Source organism: Vicugna pacos, chromosome 25 (assembly GCF_048564905.1).
Source record: "Vicugna pacos chromosome 25, VicPac4, whole genome shotgun sequence".
Classification (NCBI taxonomy): Eukaryota; Metazoa; Chordata; class Mammalia; order Artiodactyla; family Camelidae; genus Vicugna; species Vicugna pacos.
In genome coordinates this window covers 32,986,397-33,002,306 of record NC_133011.1, presented here as the reverse complement: position 1 = coordinate 33,002,306, position 15,910 = coordinate 32,986,397, and the positions used below count along the sequence as shown (strand labels likewise).

The window sequence follows — 15,910 nt, the reverse complement described above, 5'->3', positions numbered from 1 at the left end:
TGACCAAAGGATCATAAAAAATTTTTCCAAAAAAGAACTTTGGGTAGCGCTAGCCACTGGTAACATAGTATTACCACTTAATCAACAGTTAAAATTGTTATAATTCATAAAACTAAAGGAAATCTACCACTGCTGATGGGTTGCATTCAGGGGCGATTTAATTCACAGTATATTCACTAGAATATTTGAGAGGCCCTAGGAAGGGTGATCTGTCTAAAGTATTCCCCTCAGACGCTTGTCAAATGGTCTGAATTTCCCGTCTTAAAAATGAAACCTTTCTGGTTTACTCATTGCTAAAATGTGAACGTTCTTGGGGAACATATTATATTTAAAAAGAAGGTAGGTCCCAGGTTGGCATATTTTCCTCTTGGCTCTCTCTCAAATTTGATTGAACAAATCCTTGATGAACCAGGTCCAGAACTGGAGCTGTCTGGGAAGGAAGTTATCAAGGTAGATAACTTGTCTTCTCCATTCCCAAAGACCTAACAAAGGTTTAAGAAACAAATATTCAGCAAACATCAATCAAACGCCTCCCAGGCACGCTAGGTACAGCTGTGCAGGTTGTACACTGTACAATAGCAGAGGCAGCATTCACAAAGATTGTCTGTGAAAAGGATCCCTTAGAACTGATAGTGCTGGACCTAATCTAGGCCAAACTTCACCAGGCATTGGATGCAGCAATTTTACATAGAATATCTCTTTCAAGCTTAGTAACAACCTCTTTGAAGACACCATCATCTCCATTTACAGGTGAGGCAACTGAGACTTGCAAATATCCTTTAAACTGGTCAAGTTCACAAACCTAAGGAATGGCAAAGATAAGATTCCTGGATCCCATGTGGTTTCAAATCCATTCATGTGATCGCCATCCATTTATGCATCTTTCAACAAACATAACACTGTAAACTGACTATATTTCAATTTAAAAAAAAAGAAAATGGGTCCTGTTAAATGTTTAAAAAAAAGCCCACACAGCTTTTCATAGCATCCATTCCACCCTCAAATGTGCCCCGGATGAGATTATTAAAGTTTGACGCCCCTGTGGTGCAGGCTGTGATGTCCTCAAGACCCCCCTTCAGGAGTGAAGGGCTCTCCCCCAGCTGCTGGATCCCCCCAGGAGGTCACGGCCTGTCTCAGGGCAGCCCATATCAATGAGTCAAGGGGAGGTCGTAACAATTTTGAAGACTGCCGCAGCATCCCTAGAGTTCAGCTGAGGCCTCCACTAGGGCTGCACGGAGGCTCAGCTCTCCATCTGCCCTTCACTCTCCCTCTCCCACTCCTCTTGATACCGTTCCCTGAAAAATAACCTGCACATTGAATTCCATCTCAGAGTCTGATTCTTGGAGAACCCAGCCAGCCACGGTCAGCATCTTCAGTGGGGAGACTCTGGGTTTGGATTCAGATTGGGTTTGAATCCCAGCTCTACCATTCATTCATTCATGTGACTTTGGGCCTCTCTGGCCCTCAGTTTCCAAATCTAGAAAATGGACATAATGGGGCATACCTCATAAGGCAGCTGTGGGGATTAAATTATGGAACGCTCTCAGCACAGTGATTGGCATATTCAGTCAATACATAGGAATGTAAACATTTATGCTTTTATAGCTCTGGCCTTAACTGGCTGTAACCTGGGAGAGTCATCCTCTCTCTCGCTGCCTCAGTTTCCTCCTCTGTAAAAAGGTGGGTCTGGACTTGGGAATTATTGCTGACAGTTCTCGAGCCCCCAGGGTCTGTGCTGTTCCTTGCACTTGACTTATTCTTCAACACAAGGCTCCTGGGTGGGTCTTTCTTATTTTTCCCCATCATCCTCACTTGACAGAGGCCAGCTGAGGCATCAGGAGCTGAGCAGTCCGGCCCCGGAGTGCTGAGTTGTGGAGCGATGGAGCCTGCTGGCAGCTGGGCAGACAGACTTCAAAGCCCCCTGCCGCCCCAGAACGCCCCACGTTTCCCTCGATTAGACGATGTGCGCGCTCCCTGCCAGGGCTGACATTTTTTAGGATCACACGGCTGTGTCTCAGCTTAATGGAAAACACTTGCAGAAAAGATCAGCTGAATTCCATCGCCCGCCGGCACAGCCTGGAAGGAGGACAGAGGCAAAGCAGAGCTGACTGACGACAATCGCGTGTCCCCAAAAGACTGCTGGTGCGGCCGCTTCTGCCTCCATCCAACCTGCATTCAGGCTTTGTCGCTCGGCTCCGGCCTAGGTTCCGAGGCCTGAGCAGGGCAGGCTTTCACAGGCCACCTTTCTCGGCAGCACCTCGCACCCTCCCAGCCGCAGCCTCCCCCACAGCCCCGATCTGCTGGTAGCAGCTTGTGCTCACAGTCAAGGGTTGGGGCGTTCTCTGAAAGGCCTTTTGAAGTTCCTTGGGTGAAATAAACTTAGATTACACATACAAATGTCTAAGGACACATATTGTGTTGTCCTCTGGCATGCAATCTAAACACTCAGTTTGTTTTGGGGGCACCTGTCAGAGAAGAGCTTCTGAAATAGTAGATGACAAGCAAAATGTCCGTTTCCCTGGGAATGAGCCCTCGGAAGACCCCACGTTCAGCCTGCAGGAGAGGGGAGACTGGGCATCCTGCAGGCAGGCTCCGGCGCCTGAAAAGAACTCACACTAACCCTGAGCGTCCCTCTGGGCTGGTTGTTGTGGGTCTCTCAGGAAGCAACAGGCATTTTCTAAGAAATAGCATCTTTACAGTTTTGCCTGCTTAAAATACACACACACTTTTTCCCTAAAGAGAGTAAAATGGCACTCTGCACACAGCTGACGCAACTGTCGTCATTTTCTCAAAAAGCAGCTTGTCCCTGTACTAGTGCCTGTTCCCCACAGCCCGAAGGGAGAGCTTTAGGGTCATTTTAAAACTCATTCTGGAACTGCTTAAAATCCTTCAAGGATTTATGGTACTCAAGGCACTGGGATTTTTGGCCCCCGTCCCCTGTCCATCCTCCCTGCTGCCCCTTGCTGGCCCTGCAGTCCTGAATCCCCTGTATTTATTTCCCTGCATGTGCCGTGCCAGCACGTGCCTTGGGGTTCTGCCCATGCACTGCCCTCTGTTCAGGACGCCCCAACCCCTCCTGGCCATCTGACAGCTGCTCACTGGCCCTTATGGCCCAGACTGGCCGTGATGTGCAGGGGGAGCACTCCCAAACTGTGGTGAATTTAAGGGTGCCTCCCACGGCCACCTGGAAGTAACTTCACTGTGGGAGGTGGCTCCTCTCCTTAAATTCTTTCTTCCTGTGCCTTTCTCCTAATTAGAATGCAGGATCCTGTCTTTGCAATCAAGACGTCCAACCCCAGCACAATACCTTTTTAGAACATAAGTGACAATTCAGAATCCAGTGTCCAAAATACATATTTACTGAATTGAACTAAACTGAAGTGAAAGATGACCTACTTTGCCACCACATGCCTCTCTGTAGGTGCCTGCCCTAGTGCTCCCAAGAGAGCCTGCCAAGGCCCAGTTCTAAACCAGGTACAAAGCCTCATATGGGCTCAAGCCACAGCATTTCTCTACTGCTCGTCTTCTGCCTCAGCCTGCTGACAGCCATATCAAACCGGTTCCAATGTCTGAATGCCCCAGGCTGTTTTATACCCCTGGGCCTTTGCACATGCAAATTGCTCTCTCCAGAAAGACATTCTGAAAGGTTCATTTGACAAATTGCTGCCATCTTAGAGCCTGTTCATATGTTAAGAGCTTTCTCTGGAGCAATATAAACCAAGCACTTAGAGTAACCTCTAGCACAAAGTGTGTCCCCAAGACAGGCCCGTCAGATTTTATAAGTCATCTTCGGTTTCACCATCCCCACCAGCCAATTGGAGCGTCAGAATCCCATTTTCAAAGAGGCTTTGAATGGGCAGCTTACACACACGATCTCATCAAAGAAACAAGGCCAAGATTTCAGGTCTTCAGTCTGGGACTGGGAAGTCCATCTCTGTCACCCTTTCCAGAAGCTCAAACCAAATGTTTTTCTCCAGCTCTGAGGGGGGACCACATATATGTGGGTTCCAATCCCAGCTTGGTTTAACCTAACAGAAATTCAATTTCCTTTGTTTGAAAAATAGACCTTCTTACCATTTAACTTTGAGCATTAAATTTATGCTCATAGATTTATAAAATGTTTGGTATTTAATAAATACTTTCTTTTCTCCTTGAGTAAAAAGTGCATAAAGATGAGGGTTTTACACACGCTTGGTGTCTACATGCACACACATGCACACACCGCATCTGGGTCAGAATCGCACGGACATACCGATGCCCTGAAGGCAGAGCAGTGTCCTGCCTCTGACTCACATCAAAGGAACAGGCTCAAGCTCTGAGTTCCAACTTGGGAGCTCTAAGCACAGATGGAATTCCAGCTCTGGCATCTCTCCTGCTTTCAAATCACACTTGTCAAAGGCACATTTAAAGACAGACTCGTGTGTGTGTGTGTGAAGGGAAATGTGGAGTTCTACACCTTTTTTTTTTCCTTTTGTTGGTAATTCAAGTCTCAGAAATACAAATTTTAGCAAGTCCAGAGTGGAAGAGTTGCGAAATCACCTGAAGAGGCTTATGCTTTGGCTGATTTCTGTCTAACAGTACGCATTGCCCATTAGGCATCGCAGCTTTCTCTACCCATAAATGTAATAGGTGATATTACTTAGTAATAATACTTAAGGATTCTAAGTATGTGATAAAAAAACCCACTTTGATTCACGCTAGTAAGTATGCAACTACAAACAACTGTTTGTGACTAATTCGACAACACAAATCTAGGGGCTGAAGATCTAGAGTTTTCAAACCCAATAATTCTGCTTTGGAGAAGGTGCCCCCAGGAAATAATGTGGACATTGGAAAGAGCTTTATGTACCCAGGTCATCTTGTGGTACTTTCATAATGATGAAGAGCCAAAAACCATCAACTACCAGAGATAGAGGAGTGGGTGAGTGAACTGCGCTGTGTCTAATATGACAACTGTTGCCGGTCACTGCACTGTTGTGACTTGTTTCTTCATCACCAGATGGGGAGAGGAATGAATGAATGAATATATGCACGCATGGCAAGTATGATTTAGACATGTGTAACAATTTAGAAATATACACAGGATGCAATATTAGGTAAAAACCAAAAATGTAGCATTGTAGAGAATTTGCAATCACTTTAGACCATACAGAAAAGTCTAAGATTAGGAAATAAATCAGTAAATCAATTAACTGACATGGAGTAACTTCTAAATCATTCTGTGATTTTTTTTCCTTCTGTATTTCTGCATTGTTTGAATTTTCTATAACTAATAAATATTAAAATAGGATCTGTCTCTTGAGGTTTGTGTGACGATCAAATGCTTAGCACAGTGCTGAGGACAAAATGAAATCTCCATTAAATGTTGAAAAGCTTCCAAAAATACTATCTCATTGTCTTTCATTAAATGTGACACATGTCTCTTCTCTCCCTCCACAATCCCTACAAAATGAAGTGAAGGAATAAAGTCTCAATGCAGAGATAAAAAAACAAACAAACAAAAAAACCAAAGGGGATAAACAAACAGCAGAGAAGGGATTTCAAGAAATTTTTAGATGAAGATGTGGAGAGAGACATGTGCGGGTGGACACGCAGTGTGGAATGACTAATGTTCCAGGCACCTACAGAACAGAAGGTGGACATGAATCAGTTGTTCCCTGGATCCCCTGGGAAGCCCAAGATGCACAGGGTACCATGGAAGACAGGGTGAACGTAGGCTGAAGACCGGAGCATCCACTGAGGAGCCCTGCACATGGCGGTTGGTATTAACAGCAGGAGTTTGCTGTGAACTACAGTGGGCGCCCCCGGGAGCCGTATTCACACGGCCATCCGATGCAGGACTCACTGTTGTGTTAACCCTGAGTCTTGATATGACCAGATTTTGAGGAAGAAGTATGGGGAACTGTTAAAGGGAAGATAAAAGAGAGTTCTAAGTCCTCATCTGGCAAGGCAGGAACTCAACAGTTACTTCCAAGACTGACAAGTCCAGGGAGAGCAGGATTCGCATACTTTGGAGAAACATAGAAGCCAGGATAAGGAAAAAAACAGCTAAAAGAGTTGAACGTGGTGGCCTTTGGGAGTGGGAATGGCAGGTGGGTAACGATGAGACAGGCAACTACTGTTTTTCAACTGTAAATTTGGGGGGACTATATGATCATTTCAGCTGCTTGTACATTATGTCGATAAATCTCAGAATCAATTGTGACCAGAGTCTGGCTCAGATCTGTGTTCTCTGTTTGGCTTCAGGCACATTCACTTCTAAGTCCCACGTCCACCACCTGTGACACAGCAAGGATGACTCCTACCTCACCGTTCTGCGGGAAGCTAACAGCAGATCATTTATGTAGAGTGTCTAGACCTCAGGTCTTGGACATGAAATCTCTAAGTGCTCAGATGTTACATGTTCTGTATAGAATGCTCAGGAAACACACACACACACACACACACACACACACGACCTCCAAAGTTAGCTCCTTTAACTGAGTGCAGGAGGTGATAACATGGTGGAGAACATTTATAATTTCAGCCCAGCCTCAGCCATAGATGATTCCTTCCTGCCTGAGCTACATTCTGTCACGTCAGCCAGGACCATAATGACAGACGTCTAGAGCTCCTCAGACACCACGTCACAGGACAGGAATGACCAGAGCCTCTCATTTCCTGACTGAGGGGAGGCAGAAAAGGGACATGTAATTCGGTGCATCCAGCTTGGCCCCACGGTGCCCACGCCCCGCATTTCCTGCTGCCCAGACGGGGCGCATGGTGGTGGGGATGGTGCCAAGTGCAAGAGGGGAGAGCTGCCTCCGCCTGGGCTGTGCTCCTGGGTTTGGGCCCAGGGCCCAGACTTAGATGTCACTGTGCCACCCAGCGTGCTCATGGCTATGACCTCCCAACTCTTGCACATAGAGGAGCTGATATCTTTCACTTTGGGGCCACAAATACCACAATCCTTGACATGGCCCTGGGGTGCACAGGTCCAGTCATTCTGCGACAGGTGAAATAGGAGGACTGGGCTCACGTCCCACTCAGCTTTCCCATCGGCTGCAATACATGGCCAAATCATTTCACTGCCAGGAGTCACTTATCCTCATCTGTGACATGGCCATGGTGCCAGTGTTTGCCCTCCCTGGGCACGTGTGTAACCACAGGAGCTCGAGTTAATGAGTGTGAGAGTGTTGTTTGAGCTATGAACTACTGGACCACAGTAAGGAGAAAGAAGAGAGTCAAGGGGAAACCTGAGAGATGAAGGACACAAGGAACTTACCTTTCTCTGTGAGGGGAGGCAGGGCCACTGGAGGGCAAAAACTGGGAGCATCATTTTGAGCCACTGAAAAGAAGACAAAAGCGGCCTTTTAGCTCTTTTTCACTCTTAAGATCACTGAGCTCTGAAGGTGTGAGTAGAGGTGCTACTTGCTGACAGGAGAATTGCACTTGAAAGGCAGACAAAGTGCATCCAGACCCCAGCACCGCCCCTGGGTGGGTCAGGATGGGCTAGGTGAGGCCGAAGGGACCATCCTAACATCTCAGGAGCTTAAAACAACAAAAGTTCACCGCTCCTCTGCCCACATGTTCCCTGAAGGTGGGCTGGGGTGCTCCCCTGTGACATCCTCCCTCAAACCCCAGGCTGAGGGAGGCACCGTCACGCCCCCTGCTTCACCGAGGAGGCCTCAGCACGGGAAAGAATGCAGCCAATGTCACTCCTGCTCTTACAGCTTCTGCCTACAACTGACCCATGACACTTGTCATTTTCACATCATTTTCCAGAGCCAGGGGTGAGGAAGTGCAGACCTACTATGTCCCAGAGAGTGAAGAGCCAGAGACATGCCTCCCGCCACCACTTAACTGACCCTGCTCACTTAGGGGAGGCAACCAGCCTCTCTGGGTCTCGGCTTCCACATCTGTTCAATGGGGATGATACAGCCCATGTTGGGAACTGCTATGAGCATTACAGGAGCTAGTGTAGGAGACACCCAGGCACGGGGCAAGAGTGCAAAAAATGGCAGCTCTTAACTGCAGGTAGCATGGCAGGGGAGTGGAGCCTGGGCTAGGAGGGCAGACAGACCTGGGCTTGAACCGCCACGTACCTCTTAGAAGCAGTGCAGACAGGCAAGTTATCTGGCTTCTCCTACACCCAGTTTCAGCATCGGTGCATGAGGGTAATGTAAGAATTTACTGAGAAACCACATGTACCTGGTAGGTGATCCTTGAGTGTTAATTACCCCTTCCCCATCCTCTTTCCTTACTGAACAATCTAAGTCTTCAAAGCCTCAGCATCCTTTTCTCCCAGTGGCCCAAACTAGGAACGCCACCGATCTCGTCCCTCTCCAAGCTGCAGTGTAGCCTGGTCAGGGGTCAAAGGTCAAGAGTGGGATCCAGGGTCAAGGATCAGTGACCCAGGGTGAGATCGGATTGGCTGCTTTCCTTGTGTAACCTGGAGCAGGTTTCTTAACTTCCTTGTCCTCACTTTCCTCGTCTGTAAAATGGGGGTAATGACTACTCTCCTGGTTGTGAGGTTTAGATGGTTGGTGTATGTAAAGCTTTGGGTATACAGTAAGCACTCAATAAATGCTGGCAATTGTTCACTCTTAATATCATCCTTTCATAGTGACACACCCTTGTCATTGACTCTGTTCCTTGTCTGCCTCCATGAAGAGTCTCGAGTCAGAGTCATGCTCTGTTCTGGTCTCTAAAATCCCCTCCCCTCCCGCCCCCTCCCCCGCCTCCTCCACTTCAGTCAGGTCTGCATGACCCAGCCGCTCTGAGTTCCGGAACCCCCAGTGGTATTGTGCCTTTCCTGCTTGGCTCCATCTGCCTAGAAGCACCTCCCAGTCTTCTTTCTAAGGCCCTGGTTCCCAAGCTTTGACAGACATTGGCACCCCCGGAAGGCTTGGTAGCACACACTCCAGAATCTGATTCAGCAGGTCTGGGCCGTGGCCTGAGATCTGGCACTTCTGACAAGTCCCCAGGTAATGCAGACCCTGCTGTCCAGGGACACAGTCTGAGGGTCACTGAGCTAAGGCTTCTGTCATCCAAATCTGTGAGCTCCTCATACAAAACGCAGAATGACTGACAACCACCACCACGCCCCACCTCGCCGGACAGGCCAGCTGGTTTACTGAAATGTCCATCCTTTCTTTTTCTCAGAACAAAGACCCTGAGGGTTAGTGCGGCCTTCAGAGAACAACTCGACTAACCTACCTCAAGAGCATTCAAATGTCCACACCCTGTACCCCAGTCATTCTGCTTCTGGAAATTTATCTGGAAATTCAAAGCAGGCTCAGTTTGCAAAGGACACGTTTACACAATACTAACGAAAACTACGTGCATGTGAGAACAGTCAGGCGAGCTGCCGTCCATCCACGAGGAGACCGACCGCGGCACGTCTCAGCCGGGCGTCTAGCACCCAGCTCGCTGCTGTGGCTGCTCGTGCTCTTCCTCACGCTCCATCAGGGTCTCCCGACCCAGAGCTGGCAGCCCTCTGGGTGGGACCTTCCTGACAGGACAGGAATAGCTGAGCCTTGAAGCTCTCAGCTTCACTGGGCCCCTGGGGCACAAGAAACCCCAACACACTCAGTCCCTGGGAGGGACCCAGTCCCTGGGGACCCCCTCACGGAGACTCGTACTGCTAACCTGGAGAGAGTCGCTCCGCTACTTCACACTTGTTAAACAAATGGACGGTGACCTTTCTGCTTCTTCCCAACTCTGCTTTCAGTGACTGCAAGTTGGTAGCTTGAACGGGGCGTGGCAGGAGGATTTACACCATGGGAAGTGGCGACGGCTACAAAGCTACACATCAGGACTTCCCCGGCCTCCCCGGTTGTAAAATATTGGCCAGCGCAGCACAGGACAGGAGCAAGGATAGACCCTGTCCCATCAGGTTGTTTAGGGACTAATAGAATGGTGCCTGCAAAGCCCCAGCCCAGTGCCTGGAGCCGACCCCGAGCTAAGTAACAGGCCGCCGCTGTTGACAGGGCGCAAGCACCAACGAACAGTGGATGGTAACCGCTCCCCCGTGCGGGAGTTTCCACGTGGGCTGCAGAGAGGCATAGTTAGAAGAGCCGGGCATTTCCTTTCCAGGTAATTCCTGTGTCTAGAATAGCTACGGGGTCCAAGGGCATTTGCTTCACAGAAGAAGAGAGGAACTGTTTTTTTTTTTTTTAGAAGCCACATTTGACTTTGTAAACAAACCAAAGACCCTGCCCCACTCGCAGGCCCTGTGCAGCTGCAGAGAGACCAGCAGCCCAGTCCTCCGCCAAGAGCAGCAGGTACCAGTGCCCACCCCTTCCAGGAAGCCCTGAGCTCGGGGGCAGCTGGACCACAGCGCATCCTCTTCTCCTGCACTCCCACCCTGCTTGCCTAAGAGCACTTCCTCTTTGGGTCCTGCCACCTGCTGCCTGCCAGGCAGGGGCTGCAAAGAGCCTCATTTGCATTCACAATTGCTCAGACTGAGCCTCTCGGTTCTGCGCTCAGACACTGCATGGAACCTTCTATCTGCTGTGGGCAGCAATCAGCAAGCTCATTGCCATGGGCTCTCTGAGGTCCTCTCTGGGCACTCCCAGCTCTAGGTTTGTGCCTCCCTCCTGGATCAGCTTCCGCCTTGGTTCCATGAACACAGCCCAGTACCAGGGTTATGTTGTAATTGCTCATGTGCAGAGAATCCATCAAGCCTTAAGACTTAGCACCAGCCCCCCAGTTCTGATGGAGACAACTGAAAGGAGACAGACTGACCGGTGAGAACCTGGCTCTACTCTCCATCAGGAGAGCCAGGCGGGTCGCCAACCCCCTCTGACAGCCAGCCCTCTTCTTTCCGTTCTTCTGAAGTGGGAAACTGGGAGCCACTCACACCAGACTGGCCATGAGCCATGGGCAGCCAAGGTGGGTTCGACCCAGGGGTCCCGAGAGACTGATGCTGCTTTGGCATTTTTACAGTTTTCTCCCCGCACACCCCACCCCTGACCGCAGGCAGCACGCAGTGTGAAACCCTGCCTGCTTGGGCAGCTCCATGCCAGGGGCCAGGAGGAGAAGGAGGTCCCTAAAGCACAAAGGAGGGCCTGCAGGGGCCTCTCAGCAATGGGTTTCCGCCTCTCAGATGCAGGGTTAATTTCCTGTTCCCTCTGTGCCCATGACTGTTCTGGTACTGAGCCTGTCATGCTGGAGTTAATCACATATGCCCACATCTTCACACCGGGATGAGCATCTAAGAAAAATGACTACATTCTATTATTTTAATAATCTTCCATTTCCCAGTACCCAGCACGGTGTGTGACCCAGCACGGACACTCAATAAAGTTTCAAAACTTCCAGACTTAACGACGTGAGTAATTCAGCACTAGCATGGCTGACTTATTTATAGCTTATAACTCCTTCTTAAACTGTGAGAGTCTGGAGGCAGGAGCCATATCTTATTCATACTCAGCCATATTATATAGTGAGTAAGTCAATGGCTGAGTATAACCATATAATAAGGTTATACGTTATTTAGACCCAGTTCTTTCTGACTGAGTCCAAATTCTGTCATTTACCTGCCGTGTGTGGGCAAGTGACTTAACGCCCCTGAACCTCTGTTTCCTCGTTTCACAGGGGCCGTGAGGATGAGGCGAGATAATGCTTGTGAAGTGCTTGGCATCCAGCCAGGCACGCAGTGAGAGCCCGGTGAACGGCGGTGGGGCTCGTAACCCTGAGGCCCCCGGCATGACTGATGCCCGGCCGGTGTCCGCCGAATGAAGCACCTCTGTGAGCTTTTAGTTCCCTGCCCTGGAGTTCCTGGTCAGAACTCCTGAGTCCTCAGCCTGACACCACAGAATATATGTCAGAAAAGGCTAGTGGTCTGTGCATTCAGATAGACAGTCACAGAAGAGATGCAGAGGTGGGACAGCAAGCACGTGGGCTCTTGTCCTCGCCGACTCCTGCCAGGATGCTGTAACCCTGTGGTCTGGTTCCCATGTTTCCGAACAAATGAATTAGTTTTTAGCTTCTTTTTATTCAGCTCTCCCCTGAGCACTAGGAAGGTGGAAAATGACATCTTCCTGCCTTTGGTGGGGTGAGGAGGTGGGAAGAGGGGAGAGGGGACAGAAGGGGCAAGTAAGCATTGAGGGATGGGTGAGAGTTCAGTTGAAGACCCTAAAGCTGGCATTGGGTCTCCTGCCGGGGCCCCGTCCTGGGCAGGCGCTCACTCCCCCCACCCCTGTGAGTCAGTTACAGCCTCCTCTCTGTGGGACAGTCCCCCCCAAATAGAAACCCACTGAGGCTATTTCATCATACAAGCCTAATGCTTTTCTTAAAATAACTCAAGATGTTAAAGTAAAATAAAAGTAATAAATAGAGTGGACTCGGATCAAGTCACAAGATGCTCACGGTGCACAGCAGCAGGGAGGGTTCCATGCAGCCTGGTAACAATTAACTCCAAAAAAATCTGCCCTGAAGCCACGGAATGTCTAGGGAATTAACAGACTCAAAGACAAGGGCCAAGGACCCGTTCCACCGAGGAGCCCCAGCCCAGGCCTCTCCGGCTGGACATGGCTCTACAAGCAGAGGCCAGCTTACCAGCTGGTCTAATTGACTAGCTTATTTGTCAGTTTAATTTTTTCAGTGTGTTAGTCAACTGCCTGTTTAGTCAGCTGAGTTGAGTTGAGGGAAAACCAGTCAGACAAGGTGTCTATACATTTTCACTTCCAGTCACTCATGGGATATGGGAGACCAGCCAGGAGGCAATGTGGTGAAGGGGAAGAGTGAATTTTGGGGTCATCAGAGCTGGGTTTGTGACCTGACTCTGCTTCTTGCTGGCTATGTTGTTTGGGTCAAACAACTTCAGCTTTCTACACCACCCTCTCTTCACCTTAAGATGGAGGAAACAATGTCCACTTCATAGGAGCGTCGAGTAGAATGTTATATAGCCCACGTAGAAGCCCCAGCCCATGGAGAGACCGAGCACATGTGCAGACACATGGTGGGCACGTGAGTAATGTCAGCTCTCCTCTCCTTTCCTACTTTGGGCAAAGTGTTGTGGTGGGTGATGTGCAGAGCATAAAATCAAAGTTACAGACCTCTAAGGTTCCTCCAGATCAGACATCCCGTAACTCATTTCCAAGGCAAGGGCCAGGCCAGAGCCAGCACCCACCCTATACTGACTCTGAAAGTGAGGAGAAGGCCACGAACGGGGGAGGCTGGAGGCACTGACCTCAGCTCAGCCTCTTCACTGGACTCCTGCTAAGAGGGGGTGTCTATCTCTTTGCATCTTGAACATCTTTCTGAATTTGCTTCCAGGACACATGGTGGGGAGGATCTCCAGGCTCCATGCAGTCACCTACTGTCCCCCAAGTGTACCCACACCCACAAACACCCAGAATGTAAGCACTTGATAGGGCCCCAGTGACTCTCCTCAGTGTTTCCCTGGTGGAGGAGCTGAGGGAGTGGTATGACTTTCCTAAAGGCAAACCTACGGTAGATGGCAGAGTTGGAAAGATAATAATATCCCTTCATTTGAGTCTAGAAGCTTCTCCATCACACCATGTAGATCATTCATTCATTCACCAATTTCAAATTGAGCTCCTAAAATGCACTGGGCTAAAATCAGAACACATGTGGGAAGTACACACTTGGGGCCAACACTGCCTTGCCCTGAAGTCCTAACTCCACATACATCATCAGATACACACTGGGGACCCTTTCCCTCCTTAAGACGCCAGGTGCTCCACTGTCCTGGTTAATTGACAAAACAAGAAAACCACGGGAATCTGGCGGAGTGCACAGCTATTGATTTCCCCTCTCCAGGGACAGCACCTTTACAATACTCTGAGGCTTCTCCTCTCCCCTGAGTGTGCAGTCTTACAGGGACTGTCCCTCAAGCTGTCTCTTCACCCAAACCCCCACCCTCTGGCAGTGGTTGGACTTGCAGCCCAAGCCAGGCCAGATTCTCTCCCTTAAATGTAAAGCTTGAACACAATCATCTGTATCCCTTGGTGCCAACTGATGAGGATGGGCCACGCTGAAGAGGCTGCCCGCTCATTCCTGCTAAACACACGCATGCAGCTGAGGCCTAGTCAGTCACCTTTCCTTTGCGTCTACAGGCAGACTTCCAATAAATTCCTTTTCTGCTTAAGTTAATTAGAATCTATCCCTATTGCTTACATTCAGTGAATCCCGACTAAATCTACTTCCTGGCCCCAGGACATCATCCTGATACACGATTGAGAAACAGTCAACTAAAGATGCCCAGGTAGCTGTTGAGACTAGGTCACTTACCAGGCTTCTGGTACCATCCAAACGGATAGGTGCGGACTTCAGTGTCCGGAGAGCCACAGTCCAAAATGCGCCAGGTTCCTCCATTTTCCTCGCTGCACGTCTGAAGTCCCAAGCTGTTTAGAGTTAGGCATGTCACCTCTCCCCCTGGAGCAAAAGATAATCAGGGCCAGGAAAATGATCATGCTGGAAGACTCTAACTGAATGAGAGAAGTTCTGCCAACTCCTTCTTCAACAGACATCGGGGCCGCACCATCATATTCCAGGGATGGGCTTAGCCACTGAGGAAAAACCCGCTACCTTAACGAGCCTCTGGTCTAAGAGCACAGGGGTGGAGGCGGCCCGCTCTACTCAAGCGGCCATCATGCCCCCAGGGCTGTGCCAGGGCTGTGTTTGCATCACACCACTTGGTCCTCACACAACTCTGGAGGAGGGTAGCATTTGTATCCCTATTTGCAGATAAGGAAACTGAGGCTCAGAGAGATTAAGGAACATATCCAGGACCACACATCTAGTAAAGAACAGAATCAAGTTTCAAATACAGATCTATGGACGGGTCCAAAGTTCTCCCCACCAAGCTACCTGGCCCAGGTCTTGAAAGGCGAGCAAAGACAGCTAAGCAGGCAGTAGGAGGAAGGCTACTTCGGTCAGTGGAAGCGCTGTGTAAAGCTGACCGAGTGCTGGACCACGAGCCGTGTCCCAGCGGCCACGTCTATCAGCCAGCTCCCCTCCCCCAGCCCCCACTCCCCATCTGCGAATGAGGATTACCCCTGCCCCCACCACGAGGACGAGGACGTGCCAAGGGTTAGATAAGGCCATAGATGTGGATGTGTTTCCTACACTGTGAAGTGGTTTATGCGGGCCAGAGGGAGTGGTCATCATTGTCACCTTTTGACTGGGAGACGTTCAGAAAGCCAAAGCCGGTGCAGCACGGGTCCTCATCACACAGGCGTTCACACTCGAAGAAGCTGGCGGAAGAGGAGAAAGAGCAGGCCTGGAGGTTTGCATTGGACCAGGCCTGCTGGGGGCTGCAGGGTCGTCATTCTTACTCCTGGGAGCCTCCCTCCCCTGTACGACGGCTGTGGGGGTGGATTCCTAGCTTTGAGGTTCTCTCTGAAAACAAAATTCTACTCTTTTCTCAGGAATGTCGTCTTGCCATCCTGCCATCATCATTCACTCGGTCATTCATCAAGCATATATCCTACGCCTCTTACGTGCCAGGCTCCAAGCCAAGCCACCCCAGGCTCCTGAATGTGTTCCCACAATCCTCTCGCATAGAGAGAAAGCCCCCACTTTGGGCTCCAGGAAAGGAGAGGAGTGGGGGACTCCAGGGAGTTACTGTGGGAACCACCCACCCAGGTGCCTGTTGAGCGGCGAAGAGTTGTGCTTGATCCCCGCTGACCTCCCCCTACCCACTTATAGCACAGGCTCCTCACAGTTCAGGAGCGCACCTCTGTTGGCTGGGGCAGGGCACCCAACCTCGCTCTCTCTGGACCTACTTTGTTTAATAACTCAGTGTGGTTACTGGACCCCACCGTTATAGGGCCAGTCCTGGCAGGAGGAGCTTGGTGGCTCCCAATCCATGCTCCTGGGGTCAGCTCTGAGTTGCCCCTGCCCTGACCACGAGTCCCAGTTCGGATCGACCCCCCCTGACTTGCAAGAGCTCGCTCAG

The 15,910-nt window shown here is 49.9% G+C and overlaps 1 protein-coding gene across 1 annotated transcript in view; it reads right to left on the bottom strand.

The window, feature by feature from the left end:
- TG (thyroglobulin) overlaps nt 1-15,910 on the bottom strand; it is a 202,783-nt gene that overhangs the window by 114,081 nt on the left and 72,792 nt on the right. The window contains exons 33-35 of the mRNA XM_031690392.2: nt 15,127-15,206; nt 14,242-14,385; nt 7,265-7,327 (exon numbers count right to left, since the gene is read on the bottom strand). Of these exons, the coding sequence (XP_031546252.2) occupies nt 7,265-7,327; nt 14,242-14,385; nt 15,127-15,206 (287 nt within the window). The remainder of the gene's footprint in view (nt 1-7,264; nt 7,328-14,241; nt 14,386-15,126; nt 15,207-15,910) is intronic.